Here is a 21,296-nt window from a genome sequence, read left to right as displayed (position 1 = left end):
TTCCTAAATATGCCAACCAGTTAGATCATTTCAATATCAGAATGCTGAAACAGAATAAACTGTCTGGATGGTGGGTAGTGGCATTTTATAAAGGTGGCAAAGGGGTATCTACAGTACACTATGCAACATTTCAGCACTGGAAACCCAGCATTGAGTGTTTATATTCTATAATGGTCCTACTCAAATTATCCCCAGTGTGATCAATTACCATGCAATCAGGGGTTTCCATAGTTTGATCAATACCGGAAATTTTGTTCATTGGCATTTGGAAATAAGTCTTCATTGTTCCAGTTGACATCCATGCATTGCCAGTCAGTAAGATGGCTGTTAAATACAGATTTTTGTTGTGGAAAGTAGGGCTAAAGTAAGTGTAGTTGGTAAAGTCATTAAATATTTTTAATGCTAACCTCATAAAAACTGATGACTTTACATAAATGATGACCTTATAGAAATTTCAGAAATACATTTAATATAAATCAATACTGGCACCTACTACTCTGAAGCTGGTTCAGAGAGTTTGCCAGTTGACATTCTCTGCAGAGGTGAGCGAGCCTTGCCTAAACAGAGTCATCAAGTTCTTTGCTTTGAATGGAACAATCTAGAAGAGACTTGTCTAAGACACTTTGAAGGTCACAGAGCATGGACTTAGTGCACTGGGTCTACATATAACAACTGGAGAAGGGCTTTGTAATTCTAGAAGTAAATACAAAAAATTAAACGTTTACTAAAGACTTCATGCAGCAGAATGAAGCCTTTCACATAGTTGATCTGTGTGAGATTAGCAAATGTATCCTCAAAACCTCAGATATTTTTTCTGTGACTATTTATCCAAAAATACCTAGAGCTGAATATGATTCAACTGGCTGAAGCCATATTCAGCTCTAGGTATTTTTGGACAAATACTATGACTGTGTATAAACTGTTGCATTGAGACCCACCCACAACATCTTAGGAACAATGCAGAATTTTACTAAACAGTTCCTGCAAATAGTCAACATTGTAAATTTATAAAGTTATATATTGGAGAGATGAACAAGAAGTGAAACACCTGCCCTGTAAGTGGCACTTCTACAAACCCTGAGTAACCACTGAGTGCTGACAGGGCTTAATTTCTGAGCAGAAACAGAAATAGCCCCTGAACAAGGCTTTGTGCCACCTCCTCCCGCCAAATCTAAGGGCCAGACATCATAGTGAGAAAGGCCTTGCATTTCAATCCCCAGAACCCCGTATGAATACCTGAGACCAGCCAGGAAATGATCCCTGAACATAATCAGGAGAAAGCACTGAGCACCACCAGGTGTGGTCACAGGTCCGTCCTATCCCCAAATAAGTAAATTTAAAATTTTTAAAAAGTACATAAACTTACAATTAGTTTGTTTGTTTATTTATTTATTTATTTATTTATTATTTAGACTTTATTCAGGAAAATATCAGAAAATGCTCCAGAGCAGGAGTTTTGTTTGTTTGTGGACTGGCTATTAAATATTTCCAGACTCCACTGCTACAGATTCTTAAGAAGTAAGGCCAGGAAACCTGGCCTTCAACTAAGGCCTTTTAGTCCAGGGACATAAAAGAACCCCACAGCCTCATTTTCTTCAGAGGGGTCACACTGTCATGCACATCCACCACACGTGCACAGGGACGGACAACTCACTTTTGAAGAAGCTGGGTCCACTAGTCTCTGGCGATGTCGGGCTGAGTTGAAATGGCTCTTCGGAGGTTGCCCTTCCTGACAGTGAATGGAAGATGGGGCATGAACAAAAGATGGAGGGGAGAAGGCGGGCGTGGGATGATGGCGAATGGTCAGAAAAGGGAGAGGGACACAGTTTAACTGTATTGTTCTTGTTGGCTTCAGTGAAAACCTCATAAAACATGTTTCCCCACCTCCTCCCAAAAACACAGGCCCCATGAAAGTCATTTTATTAAAAAATCTCCTTCATCGGGGCCAGAACGGTGGCACAAGACATAGGGCATCTGCCTTGTGCATGCTAGCCTAAGACAAACTGTGGTTTGACCTCCAGCGTCCCATATGATCACCCAAGCCAGGAGCAATTTCTGAGTGCATAGCCAGGAGTAACTCCTGAGCGTCATCGGGTGTGGCCCCAAAACAAAACAAAACAAAATCTCCTTCATCTAGGCCAGTACTTCTCAATTATTTTCTGTCATGCCCCCCTAGGAAGAAGAAAACATTTTTTGCGCCCCCCCACACAACTGTAAATAGTATCTTTATTTAAAAAAATTTTAACCTGCAAAACAAAAATATATAAAATAATTTGAGCTGATTTTTTAATCAGAGGTGATGTCTGGATTAATAACTACAATGAGCCCGTTTTGCAATGTATAACTTTTCGAAGTGGGGTTTGAAGCAGGACACAACTCTCAGCTCCAGAGACATACAGAGACATAAACATGGGGCTTAGCTTGTTATAGCAGTGTTTGCCAAGGTCAAACACATCCCCCTTTACAAAGCCTCACACAAACCCCCCCGGGGAGCGTGCCCCACTATTTGAGAAGCACTGATCTAGGCAGACAGATGTGGAATAAAGACACAAACATGGCCGAACAGGGACATCCAGCCTCCCATCTCATTTTTCTAGCATTTTAAGGATAAAAAGAACTGGAACACAACTTCTCTAAAAATGAAGTCAGTTTAGAAGGACAGTTTAGGGGGGATTTTTAGAGTTAGACATGCGACCCACTTGATTATCACCCCAAAGATATAAAAATCAAGTCATCATCCCTCAAAACTACCAACACACTACTACTAACGGCCTTTTCTCCATCTTCCTGCAAGAACACATAGACAGTATCTGGCTGTCACCAAAATTTCCATTTTCTAACTGGAATTAAATTGTATTGGCTCAAATGGTACAGAATTAATTTCAAAGCCTGGCCAAAAGGGCACTTTTGCCTTATTCAGCCCTGGAGAGGTCCTGGCCTATCTTAAGAACAAATGAATGGCACAGGAAAATAAAATTAAACATCTCTCCCACACCAACATAAAACCCAAGTCAGGCTTTAAAGGAGAAATTTGGAAGAGAATGCTCATAATTGTTTTCTGGTTTGGTTTCTCCATCTTTCAAAGTTGGGGAACATTCATCAACAATTCAAGAAGCAAGCATAGTTACACACTAAGCATCACTGTGAGAATGAGGGGAAGACAGGGACTGTTTGGAATTGTACCTCCTGGACTTAGTGACCCTAGGCTAAGGGGGAGACTTGAAGGAGTGCACAAAGTACCTCCCCACATTTGCTCAATACTGTTGAGTGATACTAAAAAGAGCTTCTGCTTAGGTAAGAATGCTATGTCTATATTACAATTTTCTCTCATTTCTTCCTTCTAGGAATAACAGTTCTATTACCTTTAAGACAGGGATCAATCACACCCACTTGAATTGCCAACAATCACCACTTCAGTGTCCAAAGTATAACACTTACTTTTCAAAAAGGAAATGTCATAAGTAGCAGACTGCAAGCCAGGATTACATTTTTCCTAGTAACTACCCTGCCAACAGGCATGCTTTCTCTAACCTTGACTAGAAAATTGCAAAAAAAAAAAAAAAAAAAAAAAAAAAAAGCCACAAAAACTACCATGCTTAGCTAACCTAGAAAATGTACCAAAGCTTTAGCAGTAGAAATGAACCATTAATTTACTAAATATTTGGCAAACTAAAACTGAGCATGGTGTCCAATTCACTAGGTTCAGTTTCTACATTGAGGACTACATTTTTGCTTTATTTAGGCTTGTTTTTGTTTTTGTTTTTGTTTTTTTAATTGTAGAGGAATTGGAAAGGTAGAATACTGGGTAAGATGCTTCTCCCCCAGATGGTCTCCAAATCCACAAGGAGTGATGACCCTGTGAGCAGAGTCAGAAATAAGCCCTGACCATCACCAGGTATGGCCCCAAACCACAACCACACACACAAACACTCACAGACACAAACTCTCACACATACGCAATGTGCGCAATTGCAGGTGAATTATTGATCTTGATTTTAAAATTAGATTTAATAAATTGTCAAAAAAATGTTGTTCATGTCTTTTAATCCCTAAAAACAAAAGATGTGGTGTAAATAAAGAATTATCCTCATTAATATATCTGAAGAAAAACCTACCCTTATTAACCTCCCTATGGAATGGTAACAACCGAATTAGGAGTTCCAATGCACAGCACCAGGCTCCCAGTCATCAGGAAAAAAAATTAATCTTGGCGTTAAATACACAATTACAGTCAATGTGTAAATTAACTAAACCCTGGGCCTGTGGTTTATTGCTCTTCTTCTGACTCCAAGGTGAAAATGTTATTTTTTTAATCAGCTAATTGCACCATGAACTCAGCAGGGGGAAGATGTTGATATTAAACCTAGAATCAAAATCTTAAACTCCCAATTTGAGAAAGGCTGATTTAAAGAACATCAGTGCATCTTTTAATAGGGAGGGAGTCTTGGGGAGAAGGAGGGATTTTGAAACCTAATCTCCATTTTATCTCATTTATTATCAACTGCAATAAATCTGGAACAATAGTCTGCCTGGGCTAAACAACTAGCACTATAAAATAATCAATATATTTACACAGATTCCAGTAATACATCTTAATAGAAACCAAAGAACAGCCCAGCGGGTTAGTGTCATTTTAATGAATTGCATGAGGAGTGAAAATAAGAAATTCTGAACAGCTCATAAGAAGTTTTTCTGCTTATGATTCATATCTTAAACTAATCTTAATTTTCAATAAGGGTCATACTGAAAATATTTAAAAAGCTCTTCTTTTTGATGGTTGCAAGGTAGTTGTTGTTGGTTAGATGTTCCTATATACTAGGGTCAGTTTGAGCTTTGGGGTTTTTGTGGAAAGGTGAATATAGCTAAGTCATAGAGAGAAACACTTGGAAGCAGTTTAATTCAACCGGCAACAGGACAAGTCGGCTTCTTCATTTTATGTAGGCCTTAATAGAAAATTAAGGACTGCTCTCTCCAGTCCTGCAATATTTTCTATTTTTAAATTTTTTTTTCCAGTCTTGTTACAGACAAGAGGCCCTGGCACATCCAGGGAGGATAGAAAACAATGCATCTTTAGGCAGAATGGATGCTTTCAATCCACTTACTACCTACTCTACATTTAAAAAGAAAGAAAAAAAGGGGGCCAGAGAGATACCATGAAGGTAAGTTTGCCTTGCATGCAGAAGGAGGGTGGATTGAATCCCGGCATCCCATGTGGTCCCCCGAGCCTGCCAGTAGCGATTTCTGAGCATAGAGCCAGGAGTAACCCCTGAGCGCTGCTGGGTGTGACCCAAAAACAAAAAAAAAAAAAAAAAAAAAAAAGGCAGAAAAAAAAAAAACAAACAAACAGGGCTCTCAAAAGATACTGCAGGAAAGGAAACCAGTATATTTCTGTAATAAAAGCTCAAGTATGGCTTCCCTGTGTTAACAAAAAGCAGTATAAATTCCATCACTCAGGACAATATTAAAGACTTTGTGACTTTGTTTTCTTCTCCCCAATTCTGGATCCCAAGAATCCATTTTTTCTTCCTAAGTGACAGCCTTCAGACTCTGGTATCTGTCATTCCAGACTGAGACATCCATCTCCTGGTACCATTTACCTCCTGGCTAATGCCATCAACATCAGCAAAATAACAGATTGGACCAGGGTGGGCCCCACAGGGCTCTCAACCAAATGACTTATTTACATATGCAAATAGAACCTCACTGCAGGGGAGGAGGGCAGAACAGGAGGGTTAGGAGCCTCACCATTCATTTTGTATAAACAAAAGCACAGTATATTGCCTAGGTCAACTTAAACAAAATCATTTTGCTATGATATCCATCACTAATAAAAGTAGCAGCACTCAGTTATGTAAATAAACTATTAAACAATGACAATGGAAGTGTTGACATGAGCATAATCTGGAAACTTAATGAGACATACTTCATCTCCATGCTAAACACTTTCATCAAGCCTTCTCCTGTTAAGTAAGTCATTTTAAAAATTATTACCATCCCCTAACACTGCAGATCATACTTTTTTTTTAAAAAAAAATTACTGTTCCCTAAACATTACAGATCTGATAGTGTACTACTTTAGCCTAATTTGCATCACATGAACATATTTACAAGTAATGCTCTGTGGAAAACAGTATCTCCGGCATGAAATAATGGGTGCCCAATGAATTTAGTAGCTGACACCAGATTATTTAAAAGCCTACTTCTTTATATCAGGTATAAGTTACTCTAGCTCAAAATTAGAGCCACCAGGAAAATTTAAAACTAAGTATATCTATAATTTTGGCATGAATTCCATTACTGTTTTTTTAAGTCTATCATTAAACATTTGCAGCTTAGATATTTTAAGAAGAAAAGAAAAAAAAAACAGCAGAAACTCAGACAATCAGTGTGTTGTTTCTTTCAAGGACTTGTAGAATTCTTAGTTTATTCAAAAGTATTTTAACTCTTAAAAGAATCACATGCATTCCCAGGTAAAAATAATTTTTTGTTGGCTTAGGTATACACCCGGAAGTGCTCAGGAATGACTCCTTGCTCTGTGATCAGTGGTCACTTCTGGAGGTGCTCAGAGGACCATATGGGGTACTGAAGATCTAACCAGGCTCAGCCACATGCAAGGCAAATGCCCTACCACTGTATTTTCACTCTACTCTGATACATCTTTTATCTGGCATAAATATTTACCACCCCCAACTGAGAACTCAAGAAAAAAATATCTCTTAACAGTACAGCTAAGTATTACAAAAGTAGTACAAGCAGGCAAGTCCTAGTAAAAGGACTACTGTACACAAAGGAAGTATTTGGATGATACAAAGTTCAAAGAGTCAATCAAAATAAACGGGAAAAAATTTACCTGGTGAATAGATTTAACAATTACTAAGCATATCAAAATAGAGATCAGAAACCCAACTGAACATAGAATAAATTATTTAGAATAAGAGAACATTTTTGATAAAGGCATCATGGGCTTCTAAAACCTGTAGCACTAATCACAATCATTTGTGAAAACTTCCCATCAGAACTTGTAAGGATGAAAGAAAGCATCTCCTTTCAAACTCGGCTTTTTCAAGGAAGAGTCCAACAAACAGAGAAGGAGGAAGATGAGCTGGTCCTCTGCTTCTGAAAGTAAACTCTGGTACCAATGTCTTTCTTTTCTATGATGCTCAGCAAGAGAGACGACACATCAGGAAACAGATACATTTGCCAATACTTCCAGCAAGGTGCTCTATTTTCTGATCTAGTCTACTTCCTACTTCTTTGAAAACACATGCTGATCTCTATCTAATATTGATGATTTGACCTTCTGTTTAAATACCACAACAAAGGCACAATTCTTAGACTGTAATGTAACAAGAAGGACAAAAAGGCAAACTCCTTACAAATGCTTTTGCATGTCCCTACTTTGGTCACAAAAGTAACCATGATGCATGTCCTTACCCAGTATGGGCTGACAGAGACACTGTATGTATCTCACCCCTATTCTTTCATTTAAAAACATGATTCCATTTTCCAAAAGCTGAAGTACTCTCTCTATGGTTGCTGTGCCAAAGGGGCTGATACTTGGTGGCAATGTTCACTGCAGGAGACAGGAAGCTGAGCTAGCCTGGCGATCCTAGACAGCAGTGCTTGGCACATGGGATGAGGGGAGCTGTGAGAAGACCACATTTGCAACCTCCAGGCAGGCATCCTGCCACTGAGTCATCCTGGGTCCTCATGTTCTATGAACTCCATCCACAAGAGCTTCTTGACATCATGACTTGTGCTAATTATGTTATGGTTTTCTCCTAATACATATTGAGATAAATTAATCATTAAATGGGAATTATTTGTTACAAACCAGAGCCATCTGTGAACAACCCCCACAGGTTGCCACTTGAGTTTGCAAAATTTCTCTTTGAAAGGAAAGTTGGAGGTAGGATGAGCATAAGGATAATTGATGATCACCATGCACTGGATTGAGTGTGGCTCTGTCATTGCCAGGCTCTGTTCAACTTCATCCTCCTCACCTACTTACTCACCCCCTTCCAAATCTTGACTTTCACACACACCCCACATCTGGTTTCCATATTATCCACATTCAGGGAAGTGCACTACCACTACCACACAGCTCACCTATGTCTCAGCTAGCCCTGCTGTCTCTATTCTTCCTCATCTCAGTTGCCCTGGCCTGTTTGCTTCTCCACAGACCAAACAGCATCCTGAGATAGCCCTTCTTAAATCTCTGAGTAAATACCACTAGTTTGAACTTCCTCATTAAATCCACACATCACCTTTTCTTCCTTTCATAGTCATCATCACCATAGTCATCCAAGGCATGTGTCATCAACCTCATCCAAACCTCATCTAACCTCTTCACCACATGATCTGCATGCCCTGGCCCATGACAGAAAGTTTTGAACACCAGGGTGTATAAAGCTATTCAATTTGCAGTCGCACCAAGACAAGCCTCATGTATGAGTTTTCTTCTTCTGGAACCTGCCACTTGTCACTCTGGAATGTTTGGCATGAATAAACAACTTGGAAGATTTTGACTAAGCAATAATGCCAATCTGTGGACTTGATCTCTGGTGACAGCTGTGCATCCATCCCCTGTACACAAAACAGAGGGCCAAGAGGGAGTAGAGGGGCACACAGATTGAACATTATGACACCTGAACGATTAATAAATGAGTTTATATTTTCAGTTGCTGGATTAAACACACACAGACCAGAGTGACAGTAAATCAGGTAGAGTTTGTATGAGGTCAACTCAGATGAAATTCCTAGCACCTCTTTTGTGCCCCCAAGCACACCAAGAGTGATTCCTGAGTGCAGAGCCAGTGATTCACCTTGACCACCACTGGCTATGACCCAAAACAACCAATTATTTTTTATAACCAATTATTTTTAATAAAAAAAATTTTTTTACTTTATTTTAGTTTTGTGGCCACTCCAGGTGGTACTCGGGGCTTTCTCAAGCATTCTACCACTGTACTATCTCTCCACCCTCTGAAGAATAGATTTGGAAAAAGATATGACTCCTTTAGTTATCAAACAAAATAGCAGTTTACCCCTGCTGTGAGAAGGATTTCTAGAGCCTTAAAGCCCAATGAGGAAGCCAGAGACCCAACTCTCCCACCATTTCTCAACCTACTTTTCCTCCCCTCCAATCTCCAGCGCTCTGAGAGTCCCTCTTCCCACAAGATGGCACTGAGTCTCCAGAAGAAGTGGCAAAATGAGAGAAGAGGAGGATAGGCAAAGATCCAGAGAAGAGGAAAGAAAGGGGCTGGAGTGGTAGCACAGTAGTAGGGTGTTTGCCTTGCATACAGCTGGCCCAGGACAAACACAGGTTTGATTCCCAGCATCCCATGTGGTCCCCTGAGCCAGAAACTATTTCTGAGCATAAGAGCCAGGAGTAACCCCTGAGTGCCATTCACCCCCCCCCCAAAAAAAAAGGGGAGGAAAGAAAGGGCAAGTTGGAGAAAGACTAAAAATCAGATCCCTGAAGGATCACTGCATACCACAGGCATTGCTCCCCTTCTCTGAGATCATCCCCTTTTCTCACCAAGAGCAGGTCTTCCCTAGAGGAAAGGCTGCCCTAAAGGAGACACTGAGGTTGGCAAACAATGGGAGCTGAAAAGTCAACATACTTTTTCTCCTCTGTTCTGGTTTTCTAAAGTGCTGAAGGGGTGAACTAGAAATTTTCTCGTAAGTAATTTGAAGCTCATAATTTTGCTTTTGTCAAGGTCTCACATTAATGTCATTTTGCTGGGTCTGTTGTCTCAGGTCCCCCAAAACCCTGCAATTGGATTCCTGATGAAATTCTCACTTTGAATTCAAATTTATTTTCTATCCGTTAGCAACACATCAGTTTCCCTTGCAAAGTTATTCAGCATTAGGCAAGGAGAAAAGCCAGCCTGATTCACATGTGACTTCCCTGGAACAGGGAAAGATGCCCTGTGCTCAAGGGTGGAGGGGTGAGAAAAATGGTGGCTGAGCTCCATATTCTCCTAACCCACCTGCCTCCCCAAAGCACTTCTGCATTTTTATGATTTACCTGATAGTTTCATATTCTAAAACTTCCTTTAAAACAGAAGCTCAATTCTATAAAGATCAAAAATATCCCAAATATACTCTTTCTAAAATCAGTCAATTCAATAATTATTAATCTTGTATCATAGTTCAAATTTTGGGAAGCTCTTTATAATATTGTGCTTAGGGAATCATAATATTGACTTGCTATTTAGAAAATATTTATGTGATGCAGTTTACAGAGAAATGTCTGGAGTTTAGACTATATTTTACCTATCAGTCAATTATCCTTTGTTAGAGCATTTTAGAACCTTATATATTGATTCAAATTAATGAATTTGATGTCAAAGACCAGCTAACATATTTTTACCAGGGACAATAAGTTTATGGATATAATTACTAACTTGGGCTCAAAGAACACAGCACAATTATACTGCAGCTCTTATATGTCAACCTACTTAAGTCACTTCAATTTAGAAAAAAAATCTAATGATATCACATGCCACACATTTTTTAACAAGAAAAATTACAAGATACATAAATTAAGAGAACCAAACTTTAATGGGAAGATCTGAGGTGGAGGGGATAAAAATTTAAAGGGAAACCATTTTTCTTTTAGCAAAAAGTGCCAGCATGGCGCAATGCTGTACTCAGAGTAAATTCTTGGAAGCCAATAACAGAGGTCAGTAAACATGACTTGATTAGGGCTTACATTAAACATGAGGTGAGAGACTATACAAAGATAAGGCAATTGCCATGCACACAGTCAGTTATGGTTTGATCTGTCACTTAATATGGTATTCTGAGCACCACCAAGTGTGAGCCCTGAGCACAGAACAAGGAATAAGACATGAACACAGGTATGCCCACAACCGACAACATTAAAAATATTAAGCAGGGGGTATATAAGGCTCCCAGTAATGTTGGTCTTATTTCTTCTCTTCCAGCATGCATTGCAAGAATGTTCAGGGACTCAAAAAGAGGGAAGGTTTGGGTAAAATATCATTTAGTAACATCCCTCTAGTTTTGTGTTGCTTGTTAGAGATCTGGAGCCTATTACAGCTTTGAACAACTGATATCACACTGGTCCCCCAAATAACATGATGGCAGTCATGCCTTTTGCCATGGCTAAATCCTCATCAGTTTATGAGTAGGGCCAATATGTTAAAGGTCATCTTATAGCCCCTGACATCAGTAAAGTCCCAGAAGCTGAGAAAGCAGGAAAGCTTTCTAACAAGAGCAAATAAAATCCTCCTCACGTTTAGGTCCCATGGCCAGAATTTCATCCTATCTCTTTAACCCAAACCTACTTTTATCTGGAGAATTACATGTTGGCTTCTCCACAGGAGTTCTGCTGTCTGCCTCTGCTCACTGGGGAACAAGGAGCTTGTGTGGGAGGTATTAGTACAGTGGCAAAGGGCCCAAAAGAGGGCAGATGTTTGCATCTGTATAATGGTGATAAAGCACTGCTTCTATACAGTGTAGGGAGAGAAAATACTACACATATCAGAACCAGCACACGCCCTATGAAGATCATCTATTTGTCACCGGCTGACTATTAATAGTATAGAGATTGTTCTTAGCAAAGTACCCATTTAGAGAATGGACCCAGAGTGCTTCTAGTCATAAATTCCACAAAAGTGACTATGTCAGAATCAAGGGTGATTTCTCTATCTGTGAATAAACCCAACAAAAAAGCCCAAATGTGGGCTTACAGGTTTTATGAGGGTCATGGATGGCTCAGATCTGCGGTGGGATCATAAAGAAATCACACACAGCAAGAGCAAACAATAAGTTCCTTCAGTGATCTAATTATAAGACAAATCCTGTGTTGACCACTTTGAAAAGAAGGGCACCCAACTATCAATGGGAAGCCCAGAGTTCCTGCTTAAGGGGTGTAGGGTGGAGAGTCCTTTGCTGTGTGTTCTGACGACACATGGTCCCCACGAGTCACCTTTCCCAGACTGTCAGGGCACTTCCAGCCTAACTGTGCCAGACTCGGGGGGAATGCAGGCTCGGAAGGAAATGAGTCCATGATCAATGCACAATGGCCATGGATGGGAAGTGGTGGGAAGGCGGCTGCAGTCTGGGGGAGAGGAGGGCAGATGACAGAGAGAGAGAGGCAGAGGAAGTGTCTGGGAAGCAAAACCAGGAAGGTTGCTGACGAAAAAAGACTCAAGCAAAAAAAGAAAAAAAAAAAAAAAAGGAAAAGGTGTTCTTTGCCAAGAAAAATGTGCTAATCTTCTGCAGTTGAACCAGATATTTAAAGAAACATTGCAAGACTTTGTATCTTTAACTCTTTCAGACTTCATCCTGGAGGAATACTTAATCTAAAGCGCTCCAAAAGGAATAAGGAACTTTTGGGAGTAAATTTAGCATTTGAAAACAGTTCTCCTAAGGGGCATTCCTTTTCTTAGATAACCATAAAAAAGAAGATAAAGTGTTTTTTAGTATCAGTCATGTGGCAGGATCCTTATAAGTATAGATATTCATATATATATATGTATATACATATATATATGAACTTTCAAAGACCCAACATACGGGAACTCACTGTGTGCTGGGCACAGCTGCATTAGAAACATGCGAACCGGGGCCGGGCGGTGGTGCTGGAGGTAAGGTGCCTGCCTTGCCTGAGCTAGCCTAGGACGGACCGCGGTTCGATCCCCCGGTGTCCCATATGGTCCCCTAAGAAGCCAGGAGCAACTTCTGAGCGCATAGCCAGGAGTAACCCCTGAGCGTCACAGGGTGTGGCCCAAAAACCAAAACAAAAAAACAAGCAAACAAAAAAAAAAGAAACATGCGAACCTTTTTTAACATCAGGACATCTTTAGAAATGGGTACTTCTTTTGTTTTCTGGGCCTCCCAAGGAATGCTCAGGGGACCCAGGATCAAATGCCTTGTAAGTCAATCTGGGGAACATTTCAATGTGAGAATTCAAGGACGTTATGCTGCTCAGACCTTAAGGAACTGGGACCACCTGGTCCATGTTAATGATGATCAGAGACCTCAAGGCCACATTGAGTTTTGCTCAGCTGAGCTATGAAGTGCCAGGGTCAGAACTCCTATACTATATTCCTTGTCCTAAAATGGGTAATTGTTATTATATATATAAAGATAAAGGTTCAAAATGAGGTCAAAATTGTGAGGGTTTTGCTTGTTTGTTTTTAAAAGATTCAAATTCAGGCCGATTGGTAAAAAAAAAAAATAACCCAGAGAACCTCTCACTGGTCATAATTAACCATGATGCAATAGTTTGGACTGTTTTTGGGGGAAGGGGAATACCTGGTTATGCTCAGGAATTACTCCTGTCTATGCACTCAGAAATTGCTCCTGGCTTTAGGGGACCATATGGGACACTGGGGATCGAACCGAGGTCTGTCCTGGATCAGCCACTTGCAAGGCAAATGCCCTACTGCTGCGCTATCACTCTGGTCCAATAGTTTGGATTTTTAAATCCAGGGACTTCAAGAACACTGAGATATCTCCTTAAAACATGAAAACATCTACAAACACCAAATTACACCAAAAGCCCAATTCTAACAGAGTTAAGTATAGTCTCAGACATACTGGATCCTGCAAAGAAGAGCCTGACACAGATACTACTCTTCTATGGTGTTACTTATATCCAGACTCGAGAATAAGATATTCACAGGCCATACCATCCCCACTGGGTAGTCTTTTTGGATTGAGTCATTCATTCCAAGTGACAGTGGCCTTGGAAGCAAGCCTTCATCCAGGAGCCTCAAGCCTATGGCTACATTTCATTATTTCATTCACTCTTCTTACATTTAGGAGTGGGGAATGCTGGGTCACATCTAATGATGCTAAGGACTTAATAGTTCTGCTCATAGGATTCGCTTCTGGCAATACTCAGGAGCTGAAAGTAAAGTGGGGTTGGCTATATGTAAGACAAACACATTAACCCCTGTTCGATATTCTCAGCTGTCATTCATTCATTTCTTAGTATTACTAGAGCCTATTTATCTTTGAATTTGATAAAATAAAACATAAAGATGTACCTTGAAAATAACTATAATACAGTCAAGAGACATTAATGAGTACAATAGCTAGCCAAAAACAACCTCTCTCATAGGTCCCACTTTAGTTAGAAGAAGAGGGGTTATGTGGAAAGTATCAGGTTTGAGAAGTGGGGAAGCATGGAAGGACAAGGAATGGGCTGCAACAACAAGCTAGGAATCAATGAAGTCTCTGATGTTGTTGTATACCTTAACTAAAGGTATGAAACCAGCAAAACTTTCAGCATTCTGATACAGCTTTAAGAAATATCAAAATATTAAAAATGAATGTAAATGACCAATAAAAAGGGCTGAATAAGAGGTTTTAAAGCATGTCTAATGGAGATTATAGAAGGAAACATTAGAAACCATAAGGCAAGGTAGCAGGTAATTTTCCAGATGCACAGTAATAAGAATTATACTACTAGTATGATTTAACTGTGAAGGATAAGTCCTCACCAATACAGCATCAAGAGTTAATAAGCAAATAATAGAAAAGCTATTCTATTTTCAGCTGATAGAATGTCTCTACTAAAAGATAATTAGAGTCTACACTGCTTCTGAATGATTAAAAGAGCTCAAGAGATTTTAGATAGAAAAATCAATATATGAAAATAAACAGTATTTGACACCAGCAATAACCAATTAAGACAATATAAAATAAAAATAAAGAAAAAACCTTAAAGTATCTAAACCTATAATATAATATGAACAAAGGTTCATTATATATAATATAATATGAACAAGGGTTCATTAAATATATTCAATATTATTCAACATGTAAAAGCAAACAAATGAAATCATGAGGTACCATTTCATATGTAGAATGTCTATTATGAAGAAAAAAAAAAAACAAGAGAAAAACATTGCCCAGAATAATATGAGGAAGGAGAAACTTTTGTGGCTGTAAGCAGGAATAACTTGTTGAAGGCATTACGGAAGAGTAGGAAGAGCCTTCAACAATTTTACAACAGAACTAACTTATGATCTAGCAATCTCACTTCTGGATATATCACCAAAGAAAAAACATTGCCTAGCTGCAGCCATTTCTATAGTCCCATGTCTATAACAACATTATACAATTACCAAAAGATGAAAACAACCTCAGTGTCGAAAGAGAGATGAATGGATAAAAAAGGAGGGTTTGTGTATATGTGTGTGTGTGTGTGTGTGTGTGTGTGTGTGCACATGTGTATTTATTCAGCCATAAAAAAGAAGGAAATCCTGTCATTTGCAACAACATGGATAGGCCTTTAGGGCATTGTCCTTTGTGAAATAAGCAGGAGAAAAAAAAATACTGCATGATCTCACTTAAATGTGGATGCTAAAACAAATAGATTCATAGACAGAAAACAGATTGATGGTTGCCAGAGGCAGGTGGCAGACAAAAATAGAAGGTGACCATAGGTACAAATTAACAATTACAGGAGAAAATAAAATTCTAGAAATATAAAGTACTGCATAGTGCCTGAGAATACTCTATCTAAAAATTACTAATTGGCACAGTTCTTATCACAAGTATGCACAAGTATCCTAAAAGTCAGATGTAAATTTCATAATCACTTTGTAATATATACCTGTCATATTATTGATATGTATACCTTAAACCAATATAATATTGGATGTCCAAAAAGAAGAGATGTATAAAAAAACATTTTAAAGAAGCAAGATAGGCAAGATCTTTATAGTGAAAATATTCAAAAACAGATTAATGGACTCAAGTGAAAACCAGAATTAGTCAATACCATATAGAAACTGGTATTTATTTTTATTTTGCTTTTTGGGCCACACCCCTATGATTCTCAAGGGTTACTCCTGGTTATGCACTTAGAAATCGCTTCTGGACTCTGGGGATAGAACCAAGATCCGTCTTGGATCTGCCACATGCAAGGTAAATGCCCTACTGCTGTGCTATCGCTCTGGTCCCTTTCATCTTCATCTTGTTTTTTAAATATTTTGGTCACTTCTATTGGTTCTCGGGGTTTATTCCTGGTTCTGTTGTTAAGGATTATTCCTGTGTTTGGGGAACTCTATGTGGTGCTGGAGATTGAAACAAGAGCTGGCTTCATACAAGTCACAGGTCCCTACCTGCTGTGTTATTGCTCTGGCACTTTTTTAAAATTAATTAGTAATTTTTATTTTGACCAAAGTGGATTACAAATCATTCACAGCAGTATTTTAGGTACAGAGTGACATTGAATCAGGGGCATTCTCACCACCAGTGTTGTCCTCCCTCCACCCCTGTTCCCAGCAAGCATGACATATCGCCCCTCCTTTGCCCCCAGGCTGCTAGTATAAGTTGTCCCTTCTGTGTCTAGCTTGTTGTAGATTGGGTATCAATTCTGTTGTAGTTAGCTTTGGGTTTGGTGTTTAAGTTGGATCACTTTTTATTTCTACTCCATGTTCATATGACTGTTTGGTCTTGGTGCCCTCCATTATATCCCCCTCACTTATTTTTAAATCTAAATTCCTGGGAGGTTTCTTCTGGTGGAAATAAATTATTTCTAAAATTAGATTATAAAGCAAATGGCCAAAATTATTTAAGAATATTATGAATAACATATTAAAAAGAATAGAGAACTTGCCTCAAGATTTATTATAAAATTATAGTCACTGAATCATGTGGTGTCTACTAAAGAGTCAATGAGCAGATAAAGCAGCTAGAGTCCCTCTGAACAGACCCTTACATATTCAGAATGCAGTAAAATATAGTTAGAACTACAAACTCATGAGATGACAAAAATTCAACTGATGGGTGGAGAGATAGTACAGTGGGTAGGGGTGTTTGCCTTGCATAAAGTCAACTTGAGTTCAATCCCTGGCACCTCAAATAAGCCCCTAAACCCCACTAGAAATAGTTCCTGAGCATAGACCAGGAGTAAGCCCTGAACAGCATTGGATATGCTCCCCCAATAGAAACCCACAAAATTTTACATAAATAAAAAACTTAAATTCAAAACATTGCTTTACATTTTTTAAAGCATGCGTTACCTTCATGATCTATTAAAATAACATTCTCTAATCAGGCAGTTTTGTACTTTGCCGAAAAGTAAATTTAAAAATATTGATAAATTGAACCACATTAAAATTTAAACCTTGAGGGGCTGTAGAGATAGTAAAGCCGGTAAGGTGCCTGCCTTGCATGCAGATAACCTGGGTTCTATCATCAGCACCCCTTATATTTCCCAAGTGATTGCAGGAGTGATCCTTGAATGAAGAGCCAGGAGCAAGAATTTAGTACCAACAGGTGTGGTCCCAAAACAAAACATTTTTTTTAAATGTAAGCCTCCTATAAAATGGTAAAAAGACATATCAATCCTAACGGGACAGTAGAAAGTCTGTCTAGAGTACAGGCGGGGGTGGGGTGGGGTGAGGTGGGGAGAATGGAGATTCGGGATATTGGTAGAGGAAATGTTGCACTGGTAAGGGGGGTGTTCTTTACATGACTGAAACCCAACTAAAATCACATTTGAAATCAAGGTGTTTAAATAAAAATATTAATTAAAGAATGCACTAGAAGGGCCGGAGAGATAGCATGGAGGTAGAGCATTTGCCTTGCAAGCAAAAGGATGGTGGTTTGAATCCTGGCATCCCATATGGTAAAAAAAAATAAATCTTAAAGGTACAGAATAAATAAGATATTCCCAGTCTGAAAAAGTATATACACTTAATAGAAAAAATAATAAGATATAGGTTAAAGATGTGACACAATAATTGTAACAGGTAACACTAATTGGCTAGATATAAAAATTGAAGCAATTATAAAGGAAATCAAACTAATATAGTTGTAACTATAATAACATAATCATTTTATATTCATCAGAATAGAATTACCAAAGTAAAATTTAAAGTCTCAAAATAGGAGCTGAATTGGGTTTACTGACAAAGGGTATGACCTACATATGTGAAGTCTGTGTTTAATTCCCAGCACTAAAAAATACATCTTTTAACAATATTTCAAGTACCATACTCTGATGAGTATGAGCAAAAATAGATATAAGCTAGGAGAATGTTACATTTGGATCAAATACTTTTGACAAAATTTTTAGCAATATCTATTAAATTTGAAAATGTGTATACCAAGATTGTAATAGTTCTGGTTACTGTTCATATCCCAGAATAATTCTTACTTATGGACAGCAAGATATTTATGCATGGAGAGTCGTAAAATAGTGAAAATCAGAAACAGTAGCTTTTCTATTATTACAAAAAATTATAAGGATACTGTTGTAAAGTTCCAAGGTGAAACACTAGCCAGGACTTAAAATGAGTGGGTTTATTCTACCTGAATCAACACAGATACATCTAAAATTCTATTCTCAGTGGGAAACAAGCTATTTCTTAGAGGATAAAGACCCAAACTTGAAATATTCGCACCAAACTTATGATAAGGGATTTCTGGTACGGTGTTTGTTTGTTTGTTTGTTTGTTTGTTTTAAAGGCCTGGATGTTTAAAAAAGAGTAGGTCAAAAGAAAGGCCTGGAAGATTTGCAGTATAACACATTTTTATGGGTTAATTTTGCTCTTTAGTGTAAATGTTCAAGTGCTTCCATTAAAAATATTACATAGTTCGAGAGATAGTACTGGATTAAGTACTTGGCTTACATGAAGTCAAACAATGTTTGATCCCAGGCTCCACAAGCACCACCTAAGTAAATCCCAACCTCAGAACCAAGATTAAGCCCTATTCACATCAAGGTATGACTTTCAAGCAGAAAAAAATTATATAAAAATTAATGAAGAAATGCAAACATTTGGGGCTGGAGCGACAGCACAACGGTAAGGTGTTTGCCTTGTATGCAGGCAATCCTGGACAGACTCTGGTTTGAATGCTGGCATCCCATATGGTCCCCAGAGCCTGCCAGTAGCAATTTCTGAGCACAGATCAGGAGTAACCCCCGAGCACCACTGGGTGTGACCCAAAAACCAAACAAAACAAAAATGCAAACATTTCTTAGATATGTCAATTATAGTGATATTAATTATTTTCTGTTTCTTTGTATAAACTTCATATTTTTTAAAAACCTCAATAACAGCTGCATATAGTTATAACTCTGGTCTAGGTCTATCCTGTAATCAAGGACAATCCAATTTCAAATAAAGCACAATCCAAAGTTCTTCCAACCATAATATAGGCATAAGGTCATCTTTGTGCAAATGTGCAGCTTTTGATTTAAAATGAGATTTTTAAAAATCAGACTTAAAATCAGGAAGGCCGCCAGTCAGTGTGTGTCTTCCTGATAAAGACAACACACTGGAATTTCTAATCTTTTCCTCCAGACAACATTGACATTGATGGGCACACGAGAGAGTAATTAATAACTCTTCCACACAGAGATCAATATCTTCCTTTTCCTTTTACTCAAGTGGAAACAGCAAAATAAAACAGCACAAATCTTCCAGATTTACTGTACAAGAGGATTTTTCCATTTGGATTCTAGGTAAGGGTCAAACAGTTTTTGATCTTCCCACCTCCATTCCAACTACCAAGTACTGGCTAGTCAAGAGGCTCAGTTTTTGCAGGGGTGTTGGTCTGACTCCTCATGGGCTCCTATATCCTCAGCCTCAGCTGTAGAGCTCTGGGGGTAGGGAGCACTCCGAGCAAATACAGAATACAGACTCACCTGGTCCAAGGGAATACCCATCTCAAACATGCACTGAACAATTTTTTTACTTCTTTCCTAGCCATCCACTGATTTTAAGTGAACACATCCAACCCACTGTAAGGAGATCATTTTCCTTGGACCACCATCAAACCAGAAAGGGTCCATCATCTCCTGCAGAGGCCCTTCAAAAGGCTAATTCCAGGAGTTACTTTCCTCATGTACCTCAGGAGGCTTCTGTGACATTTCCAGTGCCCATTAAAGCAATTACGTATAGTTTTCACCTTTCCTTCTACATACTTCCTCCTTATCCTTAAACCCAATTACTCAGTGATGGCATATGAAGGGAACATACACTATCTAGTAGTTTCAATACATCTTTTTCTTTTTGTAATGTCATAAATTATACTTTTTTTTTTCAAATAAAAGTGCCAAAATGACAAAAATCTCCTATCAGGACGAAATTCCATCTTGGAAGGGAAAACTCACAAAGTGCATGCACATGGTAAAATTGACACATATAACATCAGGGCATATAAAAAACAAACTATTGTGTAAATAGACATGGACTCTTTTGCCTGTGGAGATATTAAGAGGACATCATCCATGTCTCTTTCAACTTTAGTCAACTGTGTGGTCAATGGCACCCTGTGATCCTAAATGTCTGTTTTGTTTTTCTTTAATACCTTCTAAGTTTCCTCTCCTTGCACTAGACCTAAGTCATCCACCCCTAAACACTACAAGATGACAAAGGGGATGTTATTCACTTTTGATATTAGGCTGCAGGAGACTGTTCCTTGTGTCTTGATTGCCCACTTCAGATTCACTCTTATGAAGGTGAATGGCCACAATTGTGACCTGCTCTAGAGGACAGGCAAAGGCAACAATTAACAGAAAAATGGTCTTCAGACAAAACAAATGCACACAGGAACTACAGTGCACACTTTAATCTTCTGCAAGGAGCTGATTCCCTCTAAAGTTCATACAAGTGATTTTGGGAGAGTTCCTCCCCCTATCCAGTCTTGTATGTTGCTCCTTTGAAAGAAATCACAAGCAAGACCACACAACTAAGCTACAATTGCATTCATTATCCACAAAATCTGTGGTTAAACATTTGCTATTTGATACAGCTACATTTAGGCATGGTTTGTTATGAAGCAACAGCTTATCAAGTAAACTCACTAATCCATAAGTAAAAGTTTTCACTCATAAGCAATGTTCTAGGCAGACACATCTGATGTGCAGTTCTTACTTTAAACTTTTTATTTTTTCATGAATTTATTCATTAGCATTTGCTGTGTGGCAGGCATTCCAGACACAAAAGTTAAATTAAAAAAAATATTGTATCAGAAAGACGGTACAGTTGGAAGGACACTTGTCTTGAAAGCAACCAACCTAGGTTTAATCCCCAGCATCCCGTATGGTCCCCCAAGGCCATCAGGAGTGAATCTTGAGAATGGAGCCAGGTGTAACTCCTGATTACTCCCCCAACTTTTTAAAATAAAATAAAAGGGCATACTTGCAAAATTTATGTCCAAATTACTTATACAACATCACTAACTTATTTTAAATTATGCTTGGTCATAAATATTTAATTTCTGCAAGATTTATTAAGCATTATTTTTTTTTTTTTTGGTTTTTGGGCCACACCCAGTAACGCTCAGGG

At 38.6% G+C, this 21,296-nt stretch overlaps 1 protein-coding gene across 4 annotated transcripts in view; it reads right to left on the bottom strand.

Annotated features, from left to right (window-relative positions):
* Positions 1-21,296, bottom strand: part of MAST4 (microtubule associated serine/threonine kinase family member 4) — a 646,820-nt gene that overhangs the window by 341,618 nt on the left and 283,906 nt on the right. The window contains exon 4 of one of the 4 annotated variants that reach the window (XM_049768741.1): positions 1,655-1,729. The exons of the other annotated variants lie outside the window; for them this stretch is intronic. Coding sequence (XP_049624698.1) covers positions 1,655-1,729 — 75 coding nt within the window. The remainder of the gene's footprint in view (positions 1-1,654; positions 1,730-21,296) is intronic. 4 annotated transcript variants of the gene reach the window in all.

The sequence above is a fragment of the Suncus etruscus genome, chromosome 2 (genome assembly GCF_024139225.1).
Source record: "Suncus etruscus isolate mSunEtr1 chromosome 2, mSunEtr1.pri.cur, whole genome shotgun sequence".
Taxonomy (NCBI): domain Eukaryota; kingdom Metazoa; phylum Chordata; class Mammalia; order Eulipotyphla; family Soricidae; genus Suncus; species Suncus etruscus.
Note: the sequence above shows the minus strand (reverse complement) of the source record. Positions and strands in the feature narration are given on the sequence as shown.